At 39.4% G+C, this 24,005-nt stretch overlaps 1 protein-coding gene across 10 annotated transcripts in view; it reads left to right on the forward strand.

Moving 5' to 3' along the window:
* LOC133049209 (ATP-binding cassette sub-family C member 4-like) overlaps positions 1 to 24,005 on the forward strand; it is a 152,604-nt gene that overhangs the window by 99,802 nt on the left and 28,797 nt on the right. For 7 of the 10 annotated variants that reach the window (XM_061133162.1, XM_061133165.1, XM_061133161.1 and 4 more), the window contains one exon: positions 6,051 to 6,206. In XM_061133162.1, the coding sequence (XP_060989145.1) occupies positions 6,051 to 6,206 (156 nt within the window). Of the gene's footprint in view, positions 1 to 1,525; positions 1,700 to 6,050; positions 6,207 to 9,137; positions 9,244 to 24,005 lie in introns of those variants that run through there. The other 3 variants (XM_061133168.1, XM_061133167.1, XM_061133169.1) reach the window with 2 other exon arrangements.

The following is a 24,005-nucleotide window of genomic DNA, read 5'->3' on the forward strand; positions in this document are numbered from 1 at the left end:
TGAGTTAAATTCACCCATTCCAGTCCATGTTAGTTCGCTGATTCCTAGAATTCGATGCTCACTCTTGCCATCTCCTGTTTGACCATTTCCAATTTGCCTTGATTCATGGACCTAACATTCCAGGTTCCTATGCAATATTGCTCTTTACAGCATTGGACCTTGCTTCTATCACCAGTCACATCCACAACTGGGTATTGTTTTTGCTTTGCCTCCGTCTCTTCATTCTTTCTGGAGTTATTTCTCCACTGATCTCCAGTAGCATATTGGGCACCTACTGACCTGGGGAGTTCATCTTTCAGTGTTCTATTTTTTTTTTTTTTTTTGCCATTTCTTACTATTCATAATTCTAAAATATTATCAGTGTTAAAAAGGAAGAAAATTCTGACCTATGGATAAACCTTGGTGACATCTTGCTAAATGAAATAAGCTAGACACAAAAGGAATGAATACTCTGATTCCACTTATGTGAGGTTCCTGGAGTAGTCAAATTCAAGAATACAGGAAGTAGGGCGGTAGTCTCCAGGGACTGGGGGAGGGGGAATAGGGATTTGTTTGTTTAAAATGTAAGAATTTCAGTTTTATGAGGCAAAAAATTCTGGAGCTTGGTTGCACAACAATGTGAGTCTACTGAACACTGAACTGTCCACTTAAAAATGGTTATACTTAAATTTTATGTTATGTGAACTTTAGCATAATTAAAATAAAAGATAGCACCTGTGGTATGCTTTGTAGTTTGGGTCTGTATTTCACAGTACCTTGAAGCTTTTTAAAAGCAGGAAGCACCTCACTTTCATCTCTGTTTCCCAGAAAGTGGCTTTCTGCAGGGCACACAGAGGGTGCTGAGGAACTGCTGGGTGAACAACTGAAGAAAGAACTGCTCTTTAAAACTCTTTCCACCACAGACCTCTCTAGTGGACTATAGCTTAATGTATGTAATTTAATGTATAGTAATTTAATGAATAAACCCTTGAGGCATGAAAATATTCAGTTTATTACCCAAATGATACCCAGGCAGCAGCTTCAGTTTGTCAAATGACAAAAGCTCCCTCCTAATTATTTCCGATTCCATTTTAAGTCAAGAAGATGAATTGCTGTGTCAGAAAAACATTCACCATAGCTCCTGACACAGTTGTGTCCCTGAGAGGCCTGTAGGTGATGTTAGCTTACTCTCAATGTGTCTGTCAGATTTCCTGTTGTAAATATAATTCTGTTAACTTGCACTTGTCTTAAATTTTCCCATAAAAAGATATAAAATATGAATTCTCTAAGAAACTATAGTACAACTTAGGAGCATAACAGATTCTTATTTTTTCTTCTTAAAATCTGCAAATCATAGCATTAATGAGATTATAAGATGTTTGAGGGCAAAACAAATTTGGAGACTGAATTAATAACTGCAGTAACTTGATTTTTGATCTGTGTGTTGATTCACCCAAAGCATCACCGTTAGGTTCGTTTCTGTGTTTGAAACGAACCCAGGCAGTGTATTCATGAACTGATTTAACTCCACCTGTGTACCTCCCAGGTTCCCTCTCTGCTCACTTGTCCCAGGCCGTTACTCTAAGACACCGCTTTTGTTTTGGATTTGATTGAGAGAGGCTGCTGTTGGTTGGGGGGAAAAGGGAACAAGCCAGCCTATCAGAAAAGTGGAAGTCACTCAGTTGTATCCGACTCTTTGTGACCCCATGGACTTTAGCCCTCCAGTCTCCTCTGTCCATGGAATTTTCCAGGTAAGAATAGTGGAGTGGGTTGCCATTTTCTTCTCCAGGGGATCTCGAGCCAGGCATTGAATGTGGGTCTCCTGCATTACAGACAGATTCTTTATGGTCTGAGCCACAAGGGAAGCCCAGCCTAGCAAAATTGGGGCTTTATTCTTTTTTTGTCATGCCTCTGTTGCCTCAATTCATGGCAGTTAAAGTAAAGGGGAAAATGTAGGGGATACAAATAGGATTCAAATTCATGGAATAAATAGTCAGTAAAAATAAGACCCCAAATGAGGTAAATAGCACCCTAGGCTTCCTGGTTGCTCAGGAAGTGGCCACAAACTCAGCAGTGGCCACAGGACAGGAAAAGGTCAGTTTTCATCCCAATCCCAAAGAAAGGCAATCCCAAAGAATTCTCAAACTAACACACAATTGCACTCATCTCACACGCTAGCAAAGTAATGCTCAAAATTCTCCAAGCAAGGCTTCAACAGTATGTGAACCAAGAACTTCCAGATGTTCAAGCTGGATTTTAAAAAGGCAGAGGAACCAGAGATCAAACTGCCAACATCTGTTGAATCATTGAAAAAGCAAGAGAGTTCCAGAAAAACATCTACTTCTGCTTTATTGACTATGCCAAAGCTTTTGACTGTGTGGAATCCAACAAACTGTGCAAAATTCTTAAAGAGATGGGGACACCAGACCACTCGACCTGCCTCCTGAGAAATATGTATGCAGGTCAAGAAACAACAGTTAGAAATGGACATAGAACACAGACTGGTTCCAAATCGGCAAAGGAATATGTCAAAGCTGTAGATCGTCACCCTGCTTATTTAACTTATATTCAAAGTACATCAAGCGGGGAATGCTGGATTGGATGAAGCACGAGCTGGAATCAAGATTGCTCGGAGAAATATCAATAACCTCAGATATGTAGATGATACCACCCTTACGGCAGAAAGTGAAGAACAAAAGAGCTTCTTGATGAAAGTGCAAGAAGAGAGTGAAAATTTTGGCTTAAAACTCCACATTCAGAAAACCAGGATCATGGCATCCAGTCCCATCTCTTCATGGCAAATAGATGGGAGAACAATGAAAACAGTGACAGACTTTATTTTCTGGGGCTCCAAAATCACTTCAGATGGTGACTGCAGCCATGAAATTAAAAGACTCTTACTCTTTGGAAGAAAAGCTCTGACCAACCTAGACAGCATATTAAAAAGCAGAGACACTACTTTGCCAACAAAGGTCCATCTAGTCAAAGCTATGGTTTTTCCAGGAGTCATGTATGGATGTGAGAGTTGGACTATAAAGAAAGCTGAGTGCCAAAGAATTGGTGCTTTTAAACTGTGGTGTTCGAGAAGACTCTTGAGAGTCCCTTGTACTGCAAGGAGTTCCAACCAGTCAATCCTAAAGGAGATCACTCCTGGGTGTTCATTGGAAGGACTGATGCTGAAGTTGAAACTCCAATACTTGGAGTTCACCTAATGTGAAGAGGTGACTCATTAGAAAAGACCCTGATGCTGGGAAAGATTGAAGGCAGGAGGAGAAGGGGACAACAGAGGATGAAATGGTTGGATAGCATCACTGACTTGATGGACATGAGTTTGTGTAAGCTCTGGAAGTTGTTGATGGACATGGAAGCCTGGTGTGCTGCAGTCCATGGGGTCACAAAGAGTTGGACACTACTGAGTGGCTGAACTTAACTGAATGGGGCTAGATGAAATGATCTTAGTTTTTTAATATTTAGTTTTAAGCCATCTCTTTCACTTTGTGTTACTACCTGATAAAGCCTTACTTAGATGATGGTTAGTATTCTTTTAGAAATAAATTATTTGAAAATTAAGATATGGACATTTTTATATACATAATGCTATTGTGTACTTAGTAGACTACAATATAGTAGAAACATAACTTAAAAAAATTTTTTTATTTATTTTTGCCTATACTGCTTCTTTGTTTCTGCTCAGACTGTTTCTCTAGTTGCAGTGAGCAGGGGCTATTTTCCAGTTGCAGTGCACAGCCTTCTCAAGGCACTGGCTTCTCTTGTTTTGGCTCCCTCGCTTTAGGGCATGTGGGCTTCAGTCACTGTGGTCATGGGCTTAGTTGCTCTGCATCATGTGGGTTCTTCCTGCATCAGGGATTGAACCTGTGTCCCCTGCATTGATAGATGGGTTCTTTACCATTGAGCCACCAGGGAAGCCCCTAAACATAACTTTTATTTGCAAAGAGAAACAAAAAAGTTCATATAACTTCCTTTTTTGTGTGATATTCATGTTATTGAGGGGTGTGTGTGTGTGCTCAATCACTCAATCATGTCTGATGCTTTGTGACCCTGTGGACTGTAGCCCACCAGGCTCCTCTGTCCACGGGATTTCCTGGTCAGGAAACTGGACAGGGTTGCCATTTCCTACTCCAGGGAATCTTCCCAATCCAGGGATCAAATCTGCATTTCCTGCATTGGCAGCCGGTTTCTTTACTGCTGTGCCACCTGGGAAACCCCTATTAATGAGGTGGCCTGGAACCAAATCCAAAATATCTTTGAGGCCTGCCTGTTTACAGAACATCAGTTCAGTTCAGTTCAGTTGCTCAGTCATGTTTGACTCTTTGCGACCCCATGGACTGCAGCTTGCCAGGCTTCCTTGTCCATCACCAACTCCCAGAGCTTGCTCAAACCCATGTCCATCGAGTCAGTGATGCCATCCGACCATGACACAGAACATTGGTACCACATATATACACACTACAATCTACCTATGTGCAGAGAATGGCCCATCTATATTGTATAAATTGGGGCTTAACATAAATTATAAAATGTTTTATAGACATTGTGTTATCTTTGTAAGATAAAATTAGCTAAAACACTTTTCTAACATTTAATCTCTATAAAGATAAGGTCTTTTTTGAAATGGCATGATTGATTTTACAGGCTAAGTTTTGAAACTTTAGAGGTATTCAAATGATAGAATATGAAAAGTTCCCAGCGTTCTGATTATAGTACTCAGGAAGATTTTGCTCTTCTCTGTTTAAAGCCATGACTTTTAAATTTTGGCTGAATTAATTTACAAATGATGGAAAACATGCCTTTAACCCTCATCAATTCCAGATTCCTAAATAGAAATGAAATCATTTCTTGGGAAGCTTCCTTCAGGGAACTTGAAGTTGGGCAAGCTCATTGTTAGCAAAAGTCCAATTTCGGCATACATATTTGAATGCAGTTTTATTCCTTACCAGCATTTTACCTATGTTATATTGATTCTTTAATGGTATTGTTGTACTTATTATTGTATAGTTGCTAAGTTGTGTCTGACTCTTTTGTGACCGCATGGACTATAGCCTTTTGGGGCTCCTCTGCCCATTGAAATCTCCAGGCAAGAGTCCTGGAGTGGGTTGCCATTCCCTTCTCCAGGGGGTCTTTCTGACCCTGGGATCGAATCCAAGTCTCCTGCACTGGCTGGTAGATTCTTTACCACTGAGCCACCATGGAAGCCCCAATCTTATTATTGGTGCACTTAATTTCTCTCTGCTTTGGTTTTAATGACTAGTAGGACACTTGACATGTATCTTTCCAAAGTGAAATTGCAAGTGTTAATTTGTTAATAAAATGCCTTTTGAAGTGCTCTGATGAAATGTTCCATATAAATAGCAAATGTTGTTTATGTTGACATTGATCTCATTACGTGCATTTCGTCTACTAGCCACTGTCTCTTAAGACACTGAGATCTGCATTTTATAATTTTAAGACGTTTCTTTTCAAGATAGATCATAATTAAGATATTTAGTATCAGGAAGTGATTTAGTTTTTCTACCAAAGAATAATTCATCTTAAATAATGCACCTCTGAGAAAGTGAGTACTTGTTTATGTATAGTAATTCTTACTTGACTTGTTGACATCTCTGTAAAGTTAGCCACATAATTCTCAAGGTGAAATTACTTGGGCAGTAGGAATAAAGCTAATTTAAAAGCTGACTTCTCATGGACCATTTAGGAGATTGCTGGATTTTCACTGCCAGCAGATTGTCGTCTTTAACTTCTTGGAACCAGTGGGTGTCTCAACCAGGGAACAGCTGTCAATGTCTGAAATTTTTGGTTGCCCAAATTTGGAGAGTGCTTCTGGTATCTAGTGGGTAGAGTTCATGGTTACTACCAACATCCTACAACATACAGTATAGCTCTCCATCCCTCAACAAGGAATTATCTGGCCCATAATGTCAACGGTGCCATGACTAAGAAACTTATATACTACTGTTTATATAGAACTTTTAAAATTTATCTTCAGCAATCAGAATTTCTCTCAGGTTTGTTGCATCCTGTTGATTCTTAATCTCTCCTGGATCTCTTTACAGCTTGGCATTGTGGGAAGGACAGGAGCTGGAAAAAGCTCCCTCGTCGCTGCACTTTTTAGATTGTCAGAACCTGAAGGTAACATTTGGATTGATGACATCTTGACAGCCAGGATTGGACTTTACCATTTACGGGAGAAAATGTCAGTTGCACCTCAGGTATGCACATTAGAACATTCTCACATGTTCTTTTTATAAGGCACCCAAGTTTACTTGTTTTTAATTTGATTATTTTTTTTCAAATTACATGAAATGATTGATCCTTTTCCCCCTCAATAGAGCATATTTTTAGCAGCAGGTATTTTCAACAGACACTTTCATCAGATACCAGGTTTTGTTTCTTTGTTCATTCATTAGTTTTGTTTGCATGTGATTTAAGAACTTACTGAGATAGATTTCTGGACTTAGACTTCCTCAGGTTTCATGGTTTTATTCACTGATAACCACATAATTCTGAGAACAAAAGGATTAATAGTTTGTTTAGCACTGGAGAGATTCCTATAGGGAAACACAAATTTTAAGTGTCTTACAGATGGAATTTTGCTCTGGAAACAAGGACATCTTTTCAAAGGTGACTATCTCCCTGGAAGGGTGTTTTGTGAAACTGTGGGGCTTTGAGAATTTCAGGGTATATAGATGCTTCGGGGAGACTTTTACAATTTGGCTATTAGTAAGTAACTTTCACCAGGGAGTCAGCACAGAAAAGTAAGGAAGAGTATGAAACTCAGAATTCCATCTCTGTGCATCTCAGTTTTCTCTCTTACAAGGCAGCTAGCAGTACAAATCCCTGGAGCTGTTGTGAGGACAAATTAGGTGAGTGAGTGTGAAGTGCTTCACATAGACCCAATACATAGATGCTGTGAGGGTAGAGCATTGAATTGGCCATCTCTTCCTGGGCTCTGAGTCTGTTTTCTTTTTTTCTGTTTCTTAAAGTATGTCTTTCAGAGATTGTTCAGGAGACTGGGTTATATGCACAGTAGAAGTGCCTGTCTTTCCTTGTGGTTCATCCACTCAACATAATTCCATGAGTATTTACTGAGCAATTACTGTCCTGCAGGTACATAGCCAAGGGCAACATAGGCCCTGTGTCCTCATCTTCCATCCTGCCCTTTGCTTTGACAGACTTACCAATTTTTTGTTTTGAGTTTTTTGGGGTTTTTTTTAGTACTGTACAATCATCCAGAGAAGCTCAGGAAAACACAGACATCAGAGGAGATGAGAAACACAGACAGGAAAGGAGAAAAATGAACCAGGCAAATGTGCTTCCTGGAATGTGGGTATAATAAACTCCGAAATGCCTGTTTATTAGGAAGCATATATAATATGATAGCCAAAGGGAAGGAGAGTGTGGATTTGAGTCTTATGACTGAGTTCAACTTTTGCTACCTACCCCTGTCCTCTAAAATACCTGGAATTAGTATAAGTACTTTTGAAATCAAGATATTCTTTTTGGACTACAGTGAGATTACACCTCACACCCCTTAAGATGTCTACTATCAAAAAAGAAAGAAAAAAATTGACAAGTGTTGGCAAGGTTGTAGAGAAATTAGATTCCTGTTCATTGTTGATAGGAATGTAAAATGGTGCAGCCACTGTGGAAAAAAAAATTGGTGGTTGCTCAAAAGATTTAAAAATAGAATTATCATATGATCTAGCAATTCTCCTTTAGGATTTCAGCCCAAAAGAATTGAAAGAAAGGTCTTGAAGAGATACTTGAAGAAGTCTTGAAGAGATACATGTTCATAGCAGAATTATTCTTAATAGCCCAAGGGTCCCACTGACAGATGGATGGATTAGCAAAATCTAGTACATGTACATACCATGAAGTACTATTCAGCCTTAAAAAATGAAATTCTGACACATGCTAAAACACAGATGAACCTTGAGGACATTGTAAAATAAGCCAGTCACAAATGACAAATACTGTATGATTCTACCAATATGAAGTACCTAGAGTAGTCAATTCATGGAGATGGGAAGTAGAGTGATGGTTGCCATGTGCTGCCAGGAGCAAGGAATGGGGCGTTGTTGTTTAATGGGTGCAGAGTTTCAGTTTTGCAAAATGAAAGGAATTCTGTGACTGGATGGTGGTGATCCAGATTCACAACAGTGTGAATGTATTTAATACCACTGAACTGTGTACTTAAAAATGGTTATGCTAGTAAATTTTCTGTGTGTTAATATTTTACCATAATTAAATTTTTTTTCAAAGGTATCCTTTTCAGGAAAAATGGAAAGAACTTTTTAGCATGTAAGATGCCTGTATTTAAAGATTCCCACTGGCTATTGGATTCATAACTTAGTTGTTACAGTAGAAAATGAATAAGTTTAGATTACCAAGTTTTATATTTTGGAAAGTGCCAAATGAGATTAGTTTGCAGAAATAATGGGTGTGTCTGTAAAATCCTTTTGTATCATTGGATGAAAGGATTTAGAAATGTGCTCCACATCATTTTTAATGGAAAAGGTTGTGTGGCTATATACATAAAAGAACTCTATAAATAAAGAAGTAATGGTAGATGGTCTTGGCTCTGTTGGTAATGTTTGGAAACACATCTGAGCAACGACTAAACATCCCTCATTACTAGGTTTTGGTTCTGTTCATAAGTTTCCACCCTACTTTTGAGCATGTTCTATGGGCTTCTCTGGTCGTTCAGACAGTAAAGAATCTGCCTGCAATGCAGCAGACCTGGATTAGATCCCTGGGTCGGTAAGATACCCTGAAGACGGAAATAGCTTCCCTCTCTAATATTCTTGCTTGGAGTATTCCATGGACAGAGGAGCCTGTGTGGCTACAGTCCAAATTGGACATGACTGATTTCACTTTTAATTATATACACACTCTAGAGAACATGCTTATAAAACAGTGCTAAACTTTCTATCCATGTTGTTAATGAACATCAAATATTTATTTTTCCGCTTTATATCTATTTGTCTCCATGGTGCAATGTTGATTGATTAAAGAGAGAGAATTTGGAGAGAACTTTCAATGTGTAAAATCATTCAGGAGGCAGGCAGGGGTAGAATGTTTAAGAGTGTAGACCAAGCGTCAGTGTGACCACAGTTTTATTCCTGCTCTGCCTCATACAGCTGTGGGACTTTGATGAAGTCACTCGGCTTTCAAGTTTCAGCGTCCCCATCCTTAAACCAGACCTGCAAATTACTGCTGCACAAATTTGTTGTGAAGATGTAACTGGTGAGGAACCGTTCGTGGCCCATGCTTGGTTTTTGGGAAAGCTCAGTCAATAGTAACTATTGCTATTCCTATAGATTGGAGCCCTGGCCTTTTGGGTATTAGCCTACACAAGTAAAAAGAGTAACATTTTCTGAAATGACTTTGCTCTTTAATTTCTGTTATGTTGTCATGGTCCCTGGTGATTTTCTTTGTATTTATCATTTATAATATAAACCAAATTGTTTATATAAATTTAAGGAGTGTTAGTTGTTCAGTTGTGTCTGACTCTTAGTGACCCCAGGGACTATAGCCCACAAGGCTCCTCTGTCTCTGGAATTCTCCAAGCAAGAATACTGAAGCAGGTAGCCATTTCTTTCTTCAGGGGATTTTCCAGACCCAGGGAATGAACCGTGTGTCACGCATTGCAGGCAGATTCTTTACCATTTGAGACAAACAGTAAAGCACAAACCAAATCAAACCAAAACAACAAATAACCACAGTAGGAATTTTGTGGAAAAGCATAACAGAGTAATATATATATTATATATATATATATAATATATATATAACAGAGTATATATATATATTATATATATATATAACAGAGTAATATATATATATTACGTATAACAGATTATATATAATATATATATATATATATATATATATATATATATATATAACAGAGTAATATATCTAATGTCTTCTACCAAGAGCAAGAAGAGAGAATATTGTTTTTATTTATTTATTTATTTTAGTATTTTGATTTCTGGCTCCCCTCCCACTAGCTTTTTTCCTGACTACTGCTGAATACACACTCATACTTTCCAGTCCATCATTAAGACTTCTGGCATTTTTATTTTTCTCAGCTCTCCCCACATCCTTGACTATTTTTATCCTCTCCTAGAGGACAGAGCCTTAATCTCTCATTTCTGTTCCTCTAGTGCTTGTTTTAGGCTCTGAAAAGTTACACAAGTATTAAAAATAATTCCCAAAATTTGTGGAATCCTCACTTCATGGTAAATAGATGGGGAAACAGTGACAGACTTTATTTTTTGGGGCTCCAAAATCACTGCAGATGGTGACTGCAGCCATGAAATTAAAAGACGCTTACTCCTTGGAAGAGAAGTTATAACCAACCTAGACAGCATATTAAAAAGCAGAGACATTACTTTACCAACAAAGTTCCATCTAGTCAAGGCTGTGGTTTTTCCAGTAGTCATGTATGGATGTGAGAGTTGGACTATGAAGAAAGCTGAACACTGAAACTACAGTACTTTGGCCACCTGATGTGAAGTATGGATTCATTAGAAAAGATCCTAATGCTGGGAAAGATTGAAGGCAGGAGGAGAAAGGGAACAACAGAAGATGAGATGGTTGGATGGCATCACTGACTCAATGGACATTAGTTTGGGTAAACCCTGGGAGTTGATGATGGACAGGGAGGCCTGGCATGCTGCAGTCCATGCGGTTGTAAAGAGTCGGACACAACTGAGCAACTGAACTGAACTGAACTAACACATTTTAACCTCTTTTCCTATCATTTCTTGCTTAATTCTCACACTTCTGTTGTTATCCTTACCTGACAAATTTAAAAACTGAGGTTCTGGGAGCTTATGCCTTTTACCAAGTAAGGGGCCAAGCTTGGATACAAATTTTCTGTGTGTCTATTTACTTTTTTAAATTGAAGTATACTTGCTCTGGTGGCTTGGTGGTAAAGAATCTCACTGCTAGCGCAGGAGACATGGGTTTGATCCCTAGGTTGGAAAAATCCCCTAGAGAAGGAAATGGCAACCCACCCTAGTATTCTTGCCTGGAAAATTCCATGTACAGAGGAACCTGGTGGGCTACAGTTCATGGGGTTGCAAAAGAGTAGCACACAGTTTAGTGACTGAACAACAACAACAACAAAGCCTGCTTATCTGAAGAGATCTTGAAAAACAGATTTTAAAACCTTTGAATGATTCTCTAAACTTAGAATCCCTTATGATAGTGGCACAAATAAATTGTTTTCAGATGATTAGGGATTCCGTGCAAATTCAATATTTATGATTACAGCCCAAGTGTTGGTACAGATCAGCAGTCATCATCTTTCTCATGATTAAACAGATTCATTTTTTAATATTTTATAGGCTTTAAAAACAAAAGCAAAAACTAAGTGTTTTTTAAACAGACCACTGTGCTCTTTTGGTATTTCTATCCCCTGCATTTTCCTCAATAGGTTGAATGGTGAACCAGAGCTCTCTCTAAGATTTCTCCCTGATTACCTGCTTTTCTCCCCACCCCTACCCCCCACCGTTTTTTTTTTTTTTTTTCTTGTTGAGAGCAAAACTGAGAGGGAGAATACTAGTAAGGAAATATAACTGGATTCTAGCCTAATGCAGTCAGCCCTTTGTTTGTTACCCTGAAGTCTTCATTAAATCACTTGAAACTGCTCCATGGAGCTCCTGAAACAGGACTTTACATGACTTAAATTATTCTTACTTTGTTGGCAAACAATGTCTTTTTCTTCTGAATATGGATGATGATCAAACATTCAGTCTGATGATTCAGACATTCAGTTCAGTTCAGTTCAGTCACTCAGTCGCATGTGACTCTTTGCAACCCCATGAATTGCAGAACGCCAGGCCTCCCTGTCTATCACCAACTCCCAGAGTTTACTCAAACTCATCTCCATGGAGTCGGTGGTGTGATCCAGCCATCTCATCCTTCTCCTCCTGCCCTCAATCCCTCCCAGCATCAGGGTCTTTTCCAATGAGTCAACTCTTCGCATGAAGTGGCCAAAGTATTGGAGTTTCAGCTTCAACATCAGTCCTTCGAATGAACACCCAGGACTGATCTCCATTAGGATGGACTGGTTGGAACTCCTTGCAGTACAAGGGACTCTCTAGAGTCTTCTCCAACACCACAGCTCAAAAGCATCAATTCTTCGGTGCTCAGCCTTCTTCACAGTTCAACTCTCACATCCATACATGACCACTGGAAAAACCATAGCCTTGACTAGACGGACCTTTGTTGGCAAAGTAATGTCTCTGTTTTTTAATATGCTATCTAGGTTGGTCATAACTTTCCTTCCAAGAAGTAAGCGTCTTTTAATTTCATGGCTGAAATCACCATCTTCAGTGATTTTGGAGCCCCCCAAAATAAAGTCTGACACTGTTTCCACTGTTTCTCCATCTATTTCCTATGAAGTGATGGGACCAGATGCCATGAGCTTAATTTTCTGAATGTTGAGCTTTAAGTCAGCTTTTTCCACTCTCCTCCTCCACTTTAGCTCCTCTTCACTTTCTGCCATAAGGGTGGTGTCATCTGCATATCTGAGGTTATTGATATGTCTCCTGGCAATCTTGATTCCACCTTGTGCTTCCTCCAGCCCAGCGTTTCACATGATGTAATCTGCATATAAGTTAAATAAGCAGGGTGACAATATACAGCCTTGACTTACTCCTTTTCCTATTTGGAACCAGTCTATTGTTCCATGTCCAGTTCTAACTGTTGCTTCCTGACCTGCATATAGGTTTCTCAAGAGGCAGGTCAGGTGGTCTGGTATTCCCATCTACTGAAGAATTTTCCACAGTTTATTGTGATCCACACAGTCAAAGGCTTTGGCATAGTCAATAAAGCAGAAATAGATGTTTTTCTGGAGCTCTCTTGCTTTTTCAATGATCCAGCAGATGTTGGGTGACCTTTTCCAGTCCTGTGGCCACTGCTCAGTTTTCCAAATTTGCTGACATATTGAGTGAGCACTTTGACAGCATCATCCTTCAGGATTTGAAATAGCTCAACTGGAATCCCATCACCTCCACTAGCTTTGTTCATAGTGATGCTTTCTAAGGCCCACTTGATTTCACATTCCAGGATGTCTGGCTCTAGGTGAGTGATCACACCATCTGGGTTGTGAAGATCTTTTTTGTAGAGTTCTTCTGTATATTCTTGCCACTTCTTCTTAATATCTTCTGCTTCTGTTAGGTCCATACCATTTCTGTCTTTTATTAAGCCCATCTTTGAATGAAATGTTCCCTAGGTATCTAATTTTCTTGAACAGATCTCTAGTCTTTCCCATTCTGTTGTGTTCCTCTATTTCTTTGCATTGATGGCTGAGGAAGGCTTTCTTATCTCTCCTTACTATTCTTTGGAACTCTGCATTCAGATGCTTATATCTTTCCTTTTCTCCTTTGCTTTTCACTTCTCTTCTTTTCAAAGATATTTGTAAGGCCTCGTTAGACAGCCATTTTGCTTTTTTGCATTTCTTTTCCATGGGGATGGCCTTGATTCCTATCTCCTGTACAGTGTCACAGATCTCTGTTCATAGTTCATCAGGCACTCTGTCTCTTAGATCTGGTCCCTTAAATCTATTTGTCACTTCCACTGTATTGTCATAGGGATTTGATTTAGGTCATACCGGAATGGTCTAGAGGTTTTCACTACTTTCTTCAATTTCAGTCTGAATTTGGCAATAAGGAGTTCATGAGCTGAGCCACAGTCAGCTCCCAGTCTTGTTTTTGCTGACTGTATAGAGCTTCTCCATCTTTGGCTGCAAAGAATATAATCAGTCTGATTTTGGTGTTGACCATCTGGTGATGTCCATGTGTAGAGTCTTCTCTTGTGTTGTTAGAAGAGGGTGTTTGCTATGACCAGTGCCTTCTCTTGGCAAAACTCTATTAGCCTTTGCCCTGCTTCATTCCGTACTCCAAGGCTAAATTTGCCTGTTACTCCAGGTGTTTCTTGACTTCCTACTTTTGCATTCCAGTCCCCTATAATGAAAAGGACATCTTTTTGGCGTGTTAGTTCTAGAAGATCTTGTAGGTCTTCATAGATGTGTTCAACTTCCGCTTCTTCAGCATTACTGGTTGGGGCATAGGCTTGGATTACCATGATACTGAATAGTTTGCCTTTAAAATAAACAGAGATCATTATGTCATTTTTGAGATTGCATCCAAGTACTGCATTTTGGACTCTTTTGTTGACCATGATGGCTACTCCATTTCTTCTAGGAAATTCCTACCTATAGTAGTAGATGTAATGTCCATCTGAGTTAAATTCACGCATTCTAGTCCATTTTATTTTGCTGTTTCCTAGTATGTCAACATTCACTCTTGCCATCTCCTGTTTGACCACTTCCGATTTGCCTTGATTCATGGACCTAACATTCCAGGTTCCTATGCAATATTGCTCTTTACAACATCAGACCTTGCTTCTATCACCAGTCACATCCACAACTGGGTATTGTTTTTGCTTTGGCTCCACCCCTTCATTCTTTCTGGAGTTATTTCTCCACTGATCTCCAGTAGCATATTGGGCACCTACTGACCTGGGGAGTTCCTCTTTCAGTATCATATCATTTTGCCTTTTCATACTGGTCATATTTTCATTGAGACATTACAGCTTTAAAAAAAAAAAAAAATGGAAACCAAGATTAAAAGTGACTTCAGGTGGTTTTCTTATTCTTAAAACAGGGAGATAAGCTTCCCCTTAAGAAAGATCCTCAGATTAGAAATGAAAATGTAGCTCTTTGGAATCAGCAGCAGTAGCTTCTGTGAGGCTATACTATAGTGGAGAGCAGATTCCTGGTTTGGGACTGAAAGGATTAGGACAAAATATTGTGCTTTATCTGCTTTGTTTGTAACCACTTGTATGGTTTTGCCTTCATCTCAGGGAGTTTTAGGCCTCTGAATTTTAGTGAGTAGGATTTCTTTGTAAGGTAATGAGGGTCTTGTCTTCCAGCAGCAGACATAAAAGGTCCACTAAGATTGCAGTTTCCAGTCTTGCAGTTGTGCCAAGAGATTATAGGTTTACTACAGTAAATGCTGATTGAGAGTGTCCATTGTTGGGTCACACCTAGTATGAATTTGTTAAGTAACAAAGGAAAAAATTACAACTGAATATGGCATTCTAGGATTAAATTTTAAAAGTATGAACTTTAAACTGTGATGAATGACAGTATTGAAACTAATGCTCCATTTAAAATATTACATTGAATAAGAGTATTTTTCCCCTAACTCTGCTATGCCAGCTAAGCTTTATTAAGTGAGGTTTAGTTGTGTACCTTCAGAAAAAGTATACATGGGCCAATAAATTTGGTGTTTATTTACACATAGACTGTACATCCTGCCATAAATCTCTACACTAAGGTGTTCTGCCTGCTGCTGCTGCTGCTGCTGCTAAGTCTCTTTAGTCGTGTTTGACTTTGTGCGACCCCATAGGCAGCAGCCCACCAGGCTCCCCCGTCCCTGGGATTCTTCAGGCAAGAACACTGGAGTAGGTTGCCATTTCCTTCTCCGATGCATGAAAGTGAAAAGTGAAAGTGAAGTTGCTCAGTCGTGTCTGACTCTTAGCGACCCCATGGACTGCAGCCTACCAGGCTCCTCCATCCATGGGATTTTCCAGGCAAGAGCACTGGTGTGGGGTGCCATTGCCTTCTCCGAAAGTGTTCTGCCTACAGATATCTAAAAATTTTATTTATTTATTTGGCTGCCCTGGATCTTTGTTGCTTTGAGCTGGCTTTCTGTAGTTTGCAGTGAGCAGGGGCTACTCTTCGTTGTGGTGCACAGGCTTCTCATTGCAGTGGCTTCTCTCGTTGCAGAGCACAGGCTCTAGGCAAGTGGGCTTCAGTAGTTGAAGCATGCAAGCTACTTAGTTGTGGCTCAGGAGCTCCAGAGCATGGATTCAGTAGCTGTGGCGCACCAGCTTAGTTGCTCCACAGTATGTGAAACCTTCCCAGACCAGAGATTGAACCTGTGTCCCCTGAACAGGCAGGTGGATTCTTAGCTACTGTACCAACAGGGAAGTCCCTTACAAATATTTTTACAACCCTTATTTATCAGATTAATTTACTAACTTCATGATTGGAAGTAGGTACTTTAAATAATAAGTATCTATCAGAAATAAGGGTCATTCATTTGACCCTTATCTGCCTTTGCAGTATGTGTTTGTCAGCACTTTTATTACCTTTTGAAGATGATATAATGGTTTCTTATTTGGCAAGTGATGAACGTAGAGTGAGTAGAAACCGAAATGAACACCACACATGAAACACAATGACAGGAGGGGGAAGAGCCAAGATGGCAGAGGAATAGGAAGGGGAGACCACTTTCTCTCCTACAAATTCATCAAAAGAATAATTGAACGCAGAGCAGACTTCACAAAACAACTTCTGATCGCTAGCTGAGGTCATCAGGCGCCCAGAAAAGCAACCCATTGTCTTCGAAAGGAAGTAGGACAAAATATAAGAGATAAAAAGAGGGACAAAAGAGCTAAAGATGGAGATCTGTCCCGGGAAGGGAGTCTTAATAGAGGAAGTTTCCAAACACCAGGAAACCCTTGCACTGGCGGGTCTAGGGGAAGTTTTTGAATCTCGGAGGGCAACCTAACTGGGAGGGGAACAATAAATAAAACCCACAGATTACGTGCCTAAAAGCAACTTCCAGCAGAAAAGTACCCCAGATGCCCGCATCCACCACCAGCAAGTGGGGGCGGAACGGAGAGGAGTGGGCGGCATTGCTTAGGGTAAGGACCGGGCCTGAGTGCCCTGAGGACAACCGGAGGGAGCTTTTGTGAGTTACCAACTTAAACTGTGGGATAGCGAGAGAAAGAGATCATTAACCGGCCCGAACACACTGCCGGCCATTCGCAGAACAAAGGGACTGAGCAAGTCCAGAGAAGAGCTCGCAGGCTGCAGACCAGCCCAGCCCTGCTGGAGGCTGGAGGCAGGGGGGAGGGGAAAGGGGCAGGCTCAGCCCCAAGGACCGCATCCCCTACCGCACTGCAAACAGGCCCCCAGTTTCTAATCAAAGACCTCCTGAGATTCTGGATGGTCAACATCTGCCGGGAGGGTCGCGGCGAGACACAGGGCGCAGGCACCTGACCGGCGCAGGCACCCGACCGGCACAGGCAGGGACTGGGGCTGGGAATGCGGAAAGCAGAGGGCGCACGCACCCGACTGGCGCGGGCAGAAACTGAGACTGGGACCGCGGAGGGGAGAAGGCACGCCGCACCTGGGGAGAGTGCGCCCGTCAAGTTCCTGGCTGCCCGAGAGAGTCCCAAACAGGATAAACCCAAGGCGAAACACCCCAAGACACATATTAATCAAATTAACAAAGATCAAACACAAAGAACAAATATTAAAAGCAGCATGGGAGAAACAACAAATAACACACAAAGGGATTCTCATAAGGATAACAGCTGATCTATCAATAGAAACCCTCAGGCCAGAAGGGAATGGCAGGACATACTTAAAGTAATGAAAGAGAATAACCTACAACCTAGATTACTGTACCCAGAAAGGATCTCATTCAGATATGAAGGAGAATTCAAAAGCTTTACAGACAAGCAAATGCTGAGAGAATTCAGCACCACCAAACCAGCTCTTCAACAAATGCTAAAGGATCTTCTCTAGACAGGAAACACAGAAATGTTGTATAAACGTGAATCCAAAACAACAAAGTAAATGGCAATGGAACCATACCTATCAATAATTACCTTAAATGTAAATGGGTTGAATGCCCCAACCAAAAGACAAAGATTGGCTGAATGGATACAAAAACAAGACCCCCATATATGCTGTCTACAAGAGACCCACCTCAAAACAAGAGACACATACAGACTGAAAGTGAAGGGCTGGCAAAAAATATTTCACGCAAACGGAGACCAAAAGAAAGCAGGAGTCACAATACTCATATCAGATAAAATAGACTTTCAAATAAAGGATGTGAAAAGAGACAAAGAAGGACACTACATAATGATCAAAGGATCAATTCAAGAAGAAGATATAACAATTATAAATATATATGCACCCAACATAGGAGCACCACAATATGTACGGCAAATGCTAACAAGTATGAAAGAGGAAATTAATAGTAACACAATAATAGTGGGAGACTTTAATACCCCACTCACAACTATGGATAGATCAACTAAACAGAAAATTAACAAGGAAACACAAATCTTAAATGACACAATGGACCAGCTAGACATAATTGATATCTATAGGACATTTCACCCCAAAACAATCAACTTCACCTTTTTCTCAAGTGCACACGGAACCTTCTCCAGAATAGATCACATCCTGGGCCATAAATCTGGTCTTGGAAAATTCAAAAAATTTAAATCATTCCAGTCATCTTTTCTGACCACAGTGCAGTAAGATTAGATCTCAAGTACAGGAAAAAAATTATTAAAAATTCAAACATATGGAGGCTAAATAACACGCTTCTGAATAACCAACAAATCAGAGAAGAAATAAAAAAAGAAATCAAAATATGCATAGAAATGAAGGAAAATGAAAACACAACAACCGAAAACGTATGGGACACTGTAAAAGCAGTGCTAAGGGGAAGGTTCATAGCATTACAGGCTTACATCAAGAAACAAGAAAAAAGCCAAATAAATAACCCAACTCTACACCTAAACCAATTAGAGAAGGAAGAAATGAAGAACCCCAGGGTTAGCAGAAGGAAAGAAATCTTAAAAATCAGGGCAGAAATAAATGCAAAAGAAACTAAAGAGACCATAGCAAAAATCAACAAAGCTAAACGCTGGTTTTCTGAAAAAATAAACAAAATTGACAAACCATTAGCAAGACTCATTAAGAAACAAAGAGAGAAGAACCAAATTAACAAAATTAGAAATGAAAATGGAGAGATCACAACAGACAACACTGAAATACAACACTGAAATACAAAGGATCATAAGAGACTACTACCAGCAGCTCTATGCCAATAAAATGGACAACTTGGATGAAATGGACAAATTCTTAGAAAAGTATAACTTTCCAAAACTGAACCAGGAAGAAATAGAAGATCTTAACAGACCCATCACAAGCAAGGAAATCGAAACTGTAATCAGAAATCTTCCAGCAAACAAAAGCCCAGGACCAGATGGCTTCACAGCTGAATTCTACCAAAAATTTAGAGAAGAGCTAATACCTATCTTATTTAAACTCTTCCAGAAAATTGCAGAAGATGGTAAACTTCCAAACTCATTCTATGAGGCCACCATCACCCTAATTCCAAAACCAGACAAAGATGCCACAAAAAAAGAAAACTATAGGCCAATATCACTGATGAACATAGATGCAAAAATCCTTAACAAAATTCTAGCAAACAGAATCCAACAACATACTAAAAAAATCATACATCGTGACCAAGTGGGCTTTATCCCAGGAATGCGAGGATTCTTTAATATCCACAAATCAATCAGTGTAATACACCACATTAACAAATTGAAAGATAAAAACCATATGATTATCTCAATAGATGCAGAGAAAGCCTTTGACAAAATTCAACATCAATTTATGATTAAAAATCTCCAGAAAGCAGGAATAGAAGGAACATACCTCAACATAATACAAGCTATATATGACAAACCCACAGCAAGCATTACCCTCAATGGTGAAAAATTGAAAGCATTTCCCCTGAAATCAGGAACAAGACAAGGGTGCCCACTCTCACCACTACTATTCAACATAGTTTTGGAAGTTTTGGCCACAGCAATCAGAGCAGAAAAAGAAGTAAAAGGAATCCAGATAGGAAAAGAAAAAGTGAAACTCTCACTGTTTGCAGATGACATGATCCTCTACATAGAAAACCCTAAAGACTCTACCAGAAAATTACTAGAGCTAATCAATGAATATAGTAAAGTTGCAGGATTTAAAATTAACACACAGAAATTCATTGCATTCCTCTACGCTAACAATGAGAAAACAGAAAGAAAAATGAAGGAAACAATACCATTCACCATTGCAACAAATAGAATAAAATACTTAGGAGTATATCTACCTAAAGAAACAAAAGACCTATACATAGAAAACTATAAGACACTGATGAAAGAAATCAAAGAGGACACAAACAGATGGAGAAACATACCGTGTTCATGGATTGGAAGAATCAATATTGTCAAAATGGCTATTCTACCCAAAGCAATCTATAGATTCAATGCAATCCCTATCAAGCTACCAACAGTATTTTTCACAGAACTAGAACAAAGAATTTCACAATTTGTATGGAAATACAAAAAACCTCGAATAGCCAAAGTAATCTTGAGAAAGAAGAATGGAGCTGGAGGAATCAACCTTCCTGACTTCAGACTCTACTACAAAGCCATAGTCATCAAGACAGTATGGTACTGGCACAAAGAGAGAAATATAGATCAATGGAACAGAATAGAAAGCCCAGAGATAAATCCATCAACCTATGGACACCTTATCTTCGACAAAGGAGGCAAGGATATACAATGGAAAAAAGACAACCTCTTTAACAAGTGGTGCTGGGAAAACTGGTCAACCACTTGTAAAAGAATGAAACTAGAACACTTTCTAACACCATACACAAAAATAAACTCAAAATTGATTAAAGATCTAAATGTAAGACCAGAAACTATAAAACTCCTAGAGGAGAACATAGGCAAAACACTCTCCGACATGAATCACAGCAGGATTCTCTATGACCCACCTCCCAGAATATTGGAAATAAAAGCAAAAATAAATAAATGGGACCTAATGAAACTTAAAAGCTTTTGCACAGCAAAGGAAATGATAAGCAAGGTGAAAAGACAGCCCTCAGATTGGGAGAAAATAATAGCAAACGAAGCAACAGACAAAGGATTAATCTCAAAAATATACAAGCAACTCCTGCAGCTCAATTCCAGAAAAATAAATGATCCAATCAAAAAATGGGCCAAAGAACTAGACAGACATTTCTCCAAAGAAGACATACAGATGGCTAACAAACATGTGAAAAGATGCTCAACATCACTCATTATCAGAGAAATGCAAATGAAAACCACAATGAGGTACCATTACACGCCAGTCAGGATGGCTGCTATCCAAAAGTCTACAAGCAATAAATGCTGGAGAGGGTGTGGAGAAAAGGGAACCCTCTTACACTGTTGGTGGAAATGCAAACTAGTACAGCCGCTATGGAAAACAGTGTGGAGATTTCTTAAAAAACTGGAAATAGAACTGCCATATGACCCAGCAATCCCACTTTTGGGCATACACACTGAGGAAACCAGATCTGAAAGAGACACTTGCACCCCAGTGTTCATTGCAGCACTGTTTATAATAGCCAGGACATGGAAGCAACCTAGATGCCCATCAGCAGACAAATGGATAAGGAAGGTGTGGGACATATACACCATGGAATATTACTCAGCCATTAAAAAGAATTCATTTGAATCAGTTCTAATGAGATGGATGAAACTGGAGCCCATTGTACAGAGTGAAGTAAGCCAGAAAGATAAAGACCATTACAGCATACTAACACGTATATATGGAATTTAGAAAGATGGTAATGATAACCCTATATGCAAAACAGAAAAAGAGACAGATATGTACAGAACAGACTTTTGGACTCTGTGGGAGAAGGCGAGGGTGGGATGTTTTGTGAGAACAGCATGTATATTATCTATAGTGAAACAGATCACCAGCCCAGGTGGGATGCCTGAGACAAGTGCTCGGGCCTGGTGCACTGGGAAGACCCAGAGGAATCGGGTGGAGAGGGAGGTGGGAGGGGGGATCGGGATGGGGAATACATGTACCTCCTTGGCTGATTCATGTCAATGTATGACAAAACCAACTGCAATGTTGTGAAGTAATTAGCCTCCAACTAGTAAAATTAAATGAAAAAAAAATAAAAAGAAGCACAATGTCATATTAAAACAGACATTGTTCACAAATTGCCTGCTGACTTTAAAGAAAAATGTAATTTCAGTCAGTTAATGTTGTAATAAATCATTCTTTTCATTCAACTTTTAATGTGAAATGTTGTTGCTCTTGTTGTTGTTCAGTCACTAAGTCATGTCTGATTCTTTGCAACCCCATGAACTGCCACTTGCCAGGCTCCCCTGTCCTTTGCTGTCTCCTGAAGTTTGCTCAAGTTCATGTCCATTGAGGTGGTGATGCTTTCTACCTGTCTTCATTCTCTGCTGACCCCTTCTTCTTTTGCCTTCAGTCTTTCCCAGCATCAGGGTCTTTTCCAGTGAGTTGGTGTTTTGTGTCAGATGGCCAAAGTATTGAAGTTTTAGCATGTCATATATTTGGCACATCATAACAGAGAAATATTCTTACTTACTAAAATATGTTCATCCATTAATCCTGCTAAATGAACACTCATAATTGCCCAATATGTCCTTTTAGACTGACAGCATAGACTTAAATGGGGACCCTTATTGCAAGAGGAAATGCTTAAACTTATTTTTTTTCTTTTTATGACAATCAGCAGTGGATTGGTGATAATTGGCAGAACCTCTAAGGCCTACACAGTGTTTGAGGTCTCTGATTAAAGCTCAGCATGAAACAGCTGGTGTTGCTGGTCAGGGACTCAGAAGTGAGGGCTCCTGTTTTTGCAAAGAATGTCACATTAGTCCCCCAGATTTTGGAGAGTTTCATCCCCTTCAAGGAGTTTCCTATAGGGAAGAATGTGAGGAAGGTAACAATAGAGAGAGCCCTGATTATGAAATAAGTGACTGAACTTTTTTTCATACTTATACATGTAAGCAAAAGTTACCGCCATGTAAAGATTTCTAAATTTTGAACTCTCATAACTAGTGCCCACCCATTAAAACTTGAACTTAAGTCATTTAAAAACACCTACAGCTTATAAAGATGAATAATTACATGAAAACACTCCTCCACCATTCACATTTTAGAAGTATTAAACTATATGAAAAAGTTGAACATTGCTTATATAAATAAAGCATCTAACTCTTCTTTTTAAATTGAAGTTTAATTGACTTACAATATTGGTTTAGTCTCATGTGTACAGCAAAGTGATTCAGTTACACGTATGCTCTTTTTCAGATTCTTTGTTTAAATTTATTTTTAATTGGAGGATAATTGCTTTACAATGTTGTGTTTGTTTCTGCTGTACAACACCAGGTATCAGCCAAGCTGTCCTTTTTGTTGTCGTTCAGTCGCCAAGTCTTGTCCACCTCTTTGTGACCCCACAGACTGCACCATGCTAGGCCTCTCTGTCCCTCATCATCTCCTGGAATTTGCCCAAATTCAGGTCCATTGACCTGGAGATGCCTTCCAACCATCTCATCCTCTGTTGCCCCCTTCTCCTCCGGCCCTCAATCCTGTATCAGACATATATACACATATATCCCCTCTTTCTTGAGCTTCCCTCCCCCATCCCACCATCCCACCTCTCTAGGTCATCACAGAGCATTGAGTCGAGTTCCCTGCACTAAATAGTTGTTTCCTACTAGCTATCTTATACATGGTAGTATACATGTCAATACTACTCTCAATTTTTCCCACCCTCACCTTCCTCTTCTGTGTATCCACAAATCTATGTCTGTGTCTCTATTCCTGTTCTGCAAATAGGTTAATCATATCATTTTTCTGGATTTCACATATATGCATTAATTAATACATTAATTTTATGATTTATATGCATTAATTATGCAAAATATGCATTAATTAATACAACATTTGCTTTTCTCTTTCTGACTTACTTCACTCGGTGTAACAGGCTCTAGATTCACTAGAACTTTCAGTTCTAGTGAGGTGAGTTCACTAGAGCTCACTAGAACTCATTCCTTTTTGTAACTGAGTAATAATATTCCATTGTATATATGTATCACAACTTCTTTATCCATTCATCTGTCCACCTGAAATTTAGGTTGTTTCCATATCCTGGCTATTGTAAATAGTGCTGCTATGAACATTAGGGTGCATGTGTCTTTTTGAGTTAGGATTTTCTTAGGATATATGCCCAGTAGTGGCATTGTTGGGTCATATGGTAGTTTTATTCCTATATTTGTAAGGAATCTCCATACTGTTC

The sequence above is a fragment of the Dama dama genome, chromosome 30 (assembly GCF_033118175.1).
Source record: "Dama dama isolate Ldn47 chromosome 30, ASM3311817v1, whole genome shotgun sequence".
Classification (NCBI taxonomy): domain Eukaryota; kingdom Metazoa; phylum Chordata; class Mammalia; order Artiodactyla; family Cervidae; genus Dama; species Dama dama.